The 8,640-nt window shown below is 37.5% G+C and overlaps 1 protein-coding gene across 4 annotated transcripts in view; it reads left to right on the forward strand.

Annotated features, from left to right (window-relative positions):
- The window catches only part of phf14 (PHD finger protein 14), an 82,007-nt gene that overhangs the window by 4,524 nt on the left and 68,843 nt on the right, over nt 1-8,640 (forward strand). For all 4 annotated transcript variants that reach the window (XM_028035621.1, XM_028035620.1, XM_028035622.1 and 1 more), the window contains exons 3-4: nt 269-999; nt 1,997-2,129. In XM_028035621.1, coding sequence (XP_027891422.1) covers nt 269-999; nt 1,997-2,129 — 864 coding nt within the window. The remainder of the gene's footprint in view (nt 1-268; nt 1,000-1,996; nt 2,130-8,640) is intronic.

The raw sequence follows: 8,640 nt of genomic DNA on the forward strand, positions 1-8,640 counted from the left end.
TAATTTTAGTTGTGAACGATAAGAAAAATGAACAAAATTGAACAAAAATGGGGATTGCACCACCTCGAGCAATAAAAACCACACGAACATAAAAGGGCAGGACACATAATTCACAGAAGTTTACGTTTTATCAGGTGTTATTAACAGACAGTGGGAAAGGTGTGTCTGGCTTAAAAATACCTGCCAGTTCGGCTTCCAGACCAACTTCCAAAGGCAAAGAAACTATTAACAGTGTCATAACCTATTCATTATACTTATATTTCATTAGGGTCCGATGGCACAGGCAATGGCAGTGATGAAGAAGGGTCCAAAGGGAGTGCAGCAGGCTCAGAAAGTGACTCTGAAAATGCTATTTCTGGAAATGATGGTATAGATGAGGAGGCCAAAGATGTGGCTGTTGATGACAACTTAACAGAAGATGAGGAGAAACTTAAGCAGCAGCTGTCTGAGGACAGCTCCACCAAAGACATCCCGTCTGCCACTCCATCCAAAGGTCGAAGGAAAAGCAAGAAGACTTCGGAGCCAGAGAGCGCTGCAGCTGGAGAAACTGAATCTACCTCAACATCTGGTGGTGGCGTTGTCACTGTGGATGAGTCTCTGACTGAGCCCAAGAAATGGAATTTCCGCAGGAATCGTCCCCACCTGGACTTCACCACCATGGAAGAACTGAATGAGATAGATGATTATGACAGTGAAGACGATAATGACTGGAGGCCCACTGCAGAGAAGAGGAAAGGCAAAACATCAACTCAGAAGGGTGGAACGGAGGAAGAAGAGGGAGCTAGTGTTAGTGAAGATGATGATGACGATGATGATAATGATGATGATGATGAGGACGATGATGAAGATGATGAGGGCAAGGACAATGGTGATGACATTAACAATAGTAGCAGTGACAGTGACAAAGAAATGAAGAAGCCCAAGAAGAAGGTGAAGAGTACCAATGCTTTTGATGATGAACTGACCAATGACAGTATGTCTCAAGGAAAGGGCAATGAGGTGAGTGGACCTTTGGTTGAATATGTCAGATATACTGTATGGTATGTTTCATGAAGCAAAGGGTTTATTTTTTTTACTTATCTTGCCAAAAAAAAATCACTTTTTGGCAAAAAATGACTTACCATTATTTTAGGAAGATGACAATATGGAGAAGTTGTCTAAATGTACCAGAGTAGTATCTCAGTTCACTATCCTAGATTTGTGATTTTCTTTGTTAAATCAAGACTTCAACCAGAGTAGAAAGGCAGGGTTTTTAGTTTACTTTGGTTTTAGCTTTATTTTGGTTAGCTACATAGTTGATTTGCCTCACCCAAGTACTTTTATTAAAATAGAAAATTACATTATTTAAACTGAATTCCAATATAATTTATTTCAGTGCTAACTTCAAAGATAAGTTCTGCAGACCAAAACAACAACGTACAGCTCTTCCCTGTGCGTTCCCCATTCAGCTCCTCCAGACTAGCGGCAGCAGCAATTAGCAAACACCAGGTGGGACTGCTAGTCAACTGAGCTCATAATACTTCTCAGTTCAGCACTTCTAAGAATGGTCGCAGATGACTTTATGGAGCGTTGTGATGAGGTGCTGAAGGAAAGTGTCAGAAAGAGTAGGAGCTTCTTAAAGAGACAGAGCCATCAAAATCATCAATTTACAGAGTGAAATTTATTTTAAGTTATATTTGATATATACAGCATTTTTTATAATAAATGAAGGTAACAGTTATTTGATTGTGCTATAATATGGCACTGTGTTCCTGGAAAATAAATAACACTGTTCCTTTATAAACATGTTTCTATGTTGGTCTCTGAGTTAAGTCCTGTCAGTCAAACAGATACTCTCTGCCTCTGCATTGTGGCTAATTCTAAGTAATCTGCTCACCACCTAGAGGAATCTGGTCTTTATGGTTTTTCTGTGTTTGTTCAACTTGTTGCTAGCTTGTCAGGCCTGTTATGGATTTTCCCCAGCCTCAGTATTGGTACTATGTTTGTTATACGCCAGGATGCTTCACTTGACCGCTCGCAGACCTGGAATACCCAGCATATCCTTATATGCTGCGTCTGCTTGGGAGACAACAGTGAGGACGCAGATGAGATCATCCAGTGTGACAACTGTGGGGTCACTGTGCATGAAGGTAGGTCCCTCCTGGCAACGAGACCGATCGGCTCAACCTGGGCTGTACTGAGCATGAGGGTTCTAGCCACGTCGCAAACTTTCTAAGGTGCCAACGCCAAAGTTGACACAAACTGGATGAAAACGTGCTTCTCCTATGTGTCACAGATGCTAACACCAAGTCAGGTGAATAAACGCTCCTGCCAGTAGACCGAGAATGCACAGAAAGAAAGTTGCAAAAACCTGCAAAATAGGCAAGGATGCATGCATTTTTTAAACATGCTGAATTTCTTTTTGCAACTTGATGTCCTGCAGGTAGATGTCCTTGCAGCTTGATGTCCTCTCATTGAGAATGAGATACTCTTATTCCAGGAGTATCTCCAGGAGGTTGAAAATTTGCAAATTGAATTAGCCTAAGAGCTTGATGCCTGCCTCTGACATGCAACAAAAATCCAGTCATCACTGAGTAAAAAGTTTTGACCTGGTTTACCTGTCAGATCTCCCACACCTCTTTAGGAATGTTGTGTCAAATATGTTGATGTATTCAAGACTTGTTTAAGTACTTCTTCAATTGCTGTTAAACATATTTTGTTTGTATTAATGGTCCTTACCAATCAGTTGTTCTAAAGAGTGTAGAAAATGAAGGATAAACTGATGGTAGTTTTTTCTGCACTGATATTTAAAAAACTTGACTGATTTTGGCCTATACCAGTTTATTTCTGAACTAAATATAGCAAAAAAGTTGCAAAGTTGGCAACTTTGCCACATTCAGTTGTAAGGTCAATCACCTGGAAGGCTGAGTCTAGCATGTTGTTGTTAAGCCAGGTTTCTGTTAGGCAAAAAACAGCACAGTCCTTCATCTCTGTAGAAACATTCAGATATAACAAATCCACTTTGTTATCCAGAGAGCGGACATTGGCCAGAAAGAGAGTCTGAATCTGTGACTTCCTGACAATTTCCAGATGCTTGAAGACCTCTGGGATTTGGGGTGATAGTTCAGGTATTATTTGAGATGCTAATCAGCTGCTCCCAGTAGTGAAAACAATACCGTGTTGCCATGGTTACACATAGCAACAGTTTGAAAGTAAAGACAAAAGTAAGAGCAGAACAGCTGCACAACATCTAAAACTAGAGAGAATGCTTGTCCAAATGCGTAATGCCTAAACAAAAAAAAAAAAGAACAAAGTCTGGAAAATTGGGAACGGATTTAACAGAGCTGCTCCATGAGCGGCGCTCTTCTATTAACTAAACAGAATTAGACTTCGACTTGGAGCTATACCTTTTTGGTCTCATCTTAATGGGGAACAACAAACAGAAACGCCCTGCCCACACCATCATCACCACAAGACACACACACTCACACAGATACATAAATTGTGGTGTGTAGATACACCAATTTTTATTGGCAGATATGATATGAGGAGGAGGTTTTAAATTTATCTTGTTCGTTAGGCTGGTTGATATTTTCTTCCTCAGAGACACATTTAATCTACCTGAAAGGACACTGAAGGGAAACTAAGTGGTCTGCAGTGGAGGTTTGGGAGAAAAGCACTGGCAGCACTTGCAGGCAGTTCTTATCATCTCCTCCATGGACATAAATGGGGCTCTCTGTGGGGGTGGGGTTCTTTAACTCTGGCAGTCAGCTTGGTGAAGATGTGCCCTTTTATTGCACATTATGCATTTTGAGATTTAATTTAATGCTTGACTGAGTTATGGCACCAATTATTGCTTTGACATTTTTAAACAACAATATTTATGAATATAAATAAAGCTGAACACTGAATGCAGATCATACTCAGTTTTTGTAAAGTTATATTCAACCTGTTGTAGAAAGTGATGAAAGCTGTGGAAAGTTGCCCAATCTAAAATAAGAATAATTAACTAATTTACAGCCTGTTCCCCTTACAGTTTTCATGTTGACCCTTTGAAAAAACAATTTTCAGTGTTTTGCTTCTAATTACATATTTTAAGTGTCAGTAGCATCATTTAAAAAGAAAGGGAAGAAAAAGATCTTTTATTTGCTAGTAGTCTTTTATATCTTGTCTTATCAAAGCATCAGAGAATGGATGATAGAATAATGAAAAGGTTATGTTGATACCTTGCTCTTCATTCCTTAAATATACTGTATATAAGCAGCAAATCAAGAGCATAAAATAAAGAATATATTGAAAGGAATGTTAGATTGCTAATAATTTAAAGCTTAAGATGTTTTATGTCTGAAGTATTTTTCCTCTTTCTGTTAAATTAAAAGGTCTTGTGTTTTCCATTATTAGAGGTGTGCTGGCTAATCAATAAGGGATTACTGTTCTACCCCGACTGATTAGGAAACACAGCAGCTAAAATCCTCATTATTCCCATTTGAGTCAAAACACACTGCTTGTCTGAAGCTTCTTATGCAGAATAGAAAATAAAGATGTTAAGTGAGGATTTTTTTTAACTATGAGAGAAAAAAATAATAATTTGAACAATTTTTTGTAAAATGTTACATTCAATTCAGTTCAAAATACTTTATTTATCCTTAAGAGAAGTTATATTTTGTTGTTTCTCATGATATCCAAATATCTTCAATGAGTTGTTGTGACCTCTGAGTACTGTTGCTGTACCTACAACACCTCACCGCACCATATACTTGGAGTATAACCAGCACTTTCTAACTTGTGTCATGAGGGGTCAGAAGTCTCTGTTTTAACCTTGGATAATATGAGTTACAACAACATTTTACTTTCCTTTGGAATCAGTAAAGTAAATTTTAATTTATTGGTAATTGGCTTAACTGTTCTAGTGGTTCAGTTGAAGTAACTTCAACAGACATGATTGAACTGCAGATGTGTGAAAAGCATTTTTGCTGGAAAGAAGTCATATGGAGATGGAGTTTATCTTTCAAAATAAAAACTATTTCAAAATAAAATACTCCACACACAAACTGTAGTTATAATAAGAACCTTGACAGAGCAGTTAAGTTGCTGTGAGCCGCACAGGAGAGAGATAAAAGCCACTTCTGTCCAAACTGTTTGTGATGGCCCTGTTCAACATGCACTTAAAAACCAAAGTATGGCTTTAAAACATTTTTGAGGAGACATTTTAATTAATCTAAATTGGAATCTATTGGTGAGGACTACAGAGAAATTGAACTCAGCTATGAAAACTGAAATCAGTAAAATTGACTGTCCTTTTGTAGTATTCCTGCTTTCCATATATTTTACAAATTGAGATTTAGACATCAGAATAACATCACAGTTGGAGCTGAAAAATGCAAAGGCAGGGGGATTTTCTAATTGTTTTGCTTAGTAACAAGGTAAACTAGAATTAGTAATACAGTTTAATAACAACATATTTATCAGCTGCTTATGCATTTCAGTAATGAATGAAAAACAGTACAAGTTGTGATGTGTATGAAATAGAAATGGCTAGTGGAGCTATTTCTCTATTATTGCAAATATCTCACAAAGAATTTTACCCGTTGTACCAATTTTAAAAGCATTCCATGTCAGAAACTTGAGACTTCAAAACAATGTTCTTGTTTAATGTTTTTGAGAACAAATGGACTACATCTTTATTTAACTTAGTATTTAACTTTAAATACTAAGTTAATAACATATTGCATGACCATCTATGAAGGATGTGTGAGTTCCATCAGTCATACACAGTTTAAGAACTGTAGAGTTAAGGAGACTGTTTTTGTGAAAGGAAGGAAAGAAAATCTAATATGTTTGACTGAAGATCTAAATAAATTAGGACATATAGATAAAGTAGGAGCCTTATTTATTTTATGTCCATATTTCAATATCCTACTTTCAAAATGGATGGCAACTAGATGTTGAAAGTTTAGTTTTTTGATCACATTGATCAAATCACTAAACATTTCTCTTTTTTTCCTCCAAAGTTCCATATTTTAATGTTATTTTTTTATGAAAATAATCCCTTCATGCCCCAGAGTGACTCAGATATAATGCTACACCTTGGCCTCAGTATGGATGGAACTATGAATATGCAAATTGGTCCCAGTCTCCTTATCTCCAGTCTCTCCCTCTGCTGCCCGCCTGCAGCAGCTGCTGCTCCTCATCCTCTCCTTCCTCCTGTCACTGTTAAACTACTCCCAGTTACACAATATTAAATTAGAATATTTGACTAATTCAACTGAGTAATACTGCACACAGAAAAGACAAAAAACAAAACTAAACAGCCCCATCCAGGGAATCATAATTTAACTTGTGTAAATGTCTTTGTTCTTATAAAGATTTTGATATAGCATTGCAATTTTCCCCCTTACTAGCGGTAACATGTATTGCAACAAAGTAACATGTATTGCAATAAAGTAAGTCATATTCCTAGAATTAAAGCTTGAAGCATTCAGTGACATTACCTGAAGGTAAGCTTGCAATTAATCGCTGCAGGTTACCATCCAAAAGTTTCTGTAGCTGCAGTAAAATGCCCTCTTTAGGAGCTTCACTATATTTCATTCATAGTTTAAGATCCTAGGCTAGAAGTTCCTACAAACATTCATTAACTTGAAAACTTAGCAGATAGAGTCCATTCAGTCCATTTAAAAGCTTTAATATACTTATGGTGGCATTATTGTTTGATTTTTTAATTACGTTTTTTATTACGTTTTTTAAAATAGATTTTACTATCCATCATCCTGAAGCACTACGGCCCTACATATACTTTGACAACTTCCAGAGCCAAGCTGGGTATTCAGGGCCACCAAGATGGTGGACAGCTGTAGTTTGGATGGAGCCTACTAGTGAATGGAACTAAATAACAATGACAGGCACATATTAGGCCTCTATCATGGTCTAAACCAATCAGAAATGGTGAATGGCTAAAGGGTGAATGTAATGCTATTGAGTAGAGAAAATGAAAAATCCAATAGAATTTTTTGTTAAGTTGAGCCAGTTATTACCAATGGTCAGACATGGAGCCATCAACTTCCACAATTATGTGCAGTTGTGCTCAAAAACAGCCCTTCCAGTCTGGGCCCTCCATATTGCGCTGCTGATAATTAGGCCGTGCCTCCAACCTGAACATTCAGTGAGACTGATGACAGTGCATACATCTATGTGGAAAAATAAGAATAATTTCACTCAATAGAGTTCTAGTTCATGCCACGTTGACAAATTCTTGTTCCACCTGCTCTGTGGAACAAGTGCAGATGTGTATCATAAAGACACGTGGAGTGTGTATCTTTATGATCCACACACTCCATCCTGACTCTCTCCTTCTTATCATGCTCACCCTGATGTCTGCGGTCACAACTTAAGAAACTGTATGTAAATAAACCACACACAAACAAACGCATAACGTTAAAACATTTAAGAAATTAACAAAATAGTCAATAAGTTTATGTGGGTTTTTTTGAGTCTTGTGGGATTTTTATGGTCAATTATGTGGGGAAATATAATACAGATTTGTAAAATATTGTTTTGCTGAGTGTTTTGACTTATGCCATATCTAAGGTTGATCAAGTGCAATCCTACTGAATGTAGTACAACATCCTGGCTTATTTTAGAAATCATAAAATGTCTTTTTGAGGATAAGACAAGTGGAAAGACAGAATTATTTTAAGTCAGAGATGAAAGATGATCTGTCAGCATCTGCACCTCCGACAAGACAGTCTGCTGCTCGACTCCACTGCTTTTCTTTGTTCTTGTAGTCTCACAGTGTCTGGACACCATCACACATTCTCAGAAGAAAACAGAAACTGACATGAAAGTGGGGGAAAAGACCAGCGTGAGAGATGAAAAGCTGGGATGAGCTGGGCCCCGTCTTCACTGAGCTGATCAAGAAATCCTGTGCTTGCTGCAACACCTTTTGATTTTCTTCTTGCAGTTAGTCATACAAGCAGCCAGAATGACCTTAAAGTGTTTTACCCTCAGCTTTGTCTAGTTACAGCTCTTTACATCAACTATGTTCAACAATCTCATGTACTTGTTTTGTTAATAATGAAAAATGGCTGTTTTAAAGCTGCAAATATAATATATCTATTATTTCTTTTATAATGTAGTATTTTTATGTTGATTTCTATAAAGCTACATACATTATCTAAGTTTTGTTGTAGTTTTCTGCAGAGTATAATCTTTTCTGATGTCCTGGCCTCATAGAGCATGGCTGGGGTAGAACAAGCTGATATTAGCTAGTTCATGCAAAGCTGAACAGGATAATTTTGAGAGGAATTTAGATTGGACAAATGGTCTGGACTTGCACATCACTTTATCAAGTCAGAGGACTCCAAAGACCTTCTCACACCACTCAGTCATTCACTTACTGATACACAGATTCACACGCTGACAGCCTGAGTAATCATTACCTGATTAAATACCTTCTTTAAAAAAAAAGAAAAAGTATTTCAACATCTTTTGACATACAGCTGGGTTGGACAACTGGTTGCTTTCTCTGGATCTACCTGGGATTCAGCTCCTGGCTGGAAGGTTCATCGACCTCATAGCTGTTCTGTTGCTCAGACGCTGGGAGGCAGTTGTTTCTTTGGTCCAGTCTGGGTGTCTCAGTGGTTTCTCTCTCTGGATTCAGAACCA

The sequence above is a fragment of the Xiphophorus couchianus genome, chromosome 13 (genome assembly GCF_001444195.1).
Source record: "Xiphophorus couchianus chromosome 13, X_couchianus-1.0, whole genome shotgun sequence".
NCBI classification, from domain to species: Eukaryota; Metazoa; Chordata; class Actinopteri; order Cyprinodontiformes; family Poeciliidae; genus Xiphophorus; species Xiphophorus couchianus.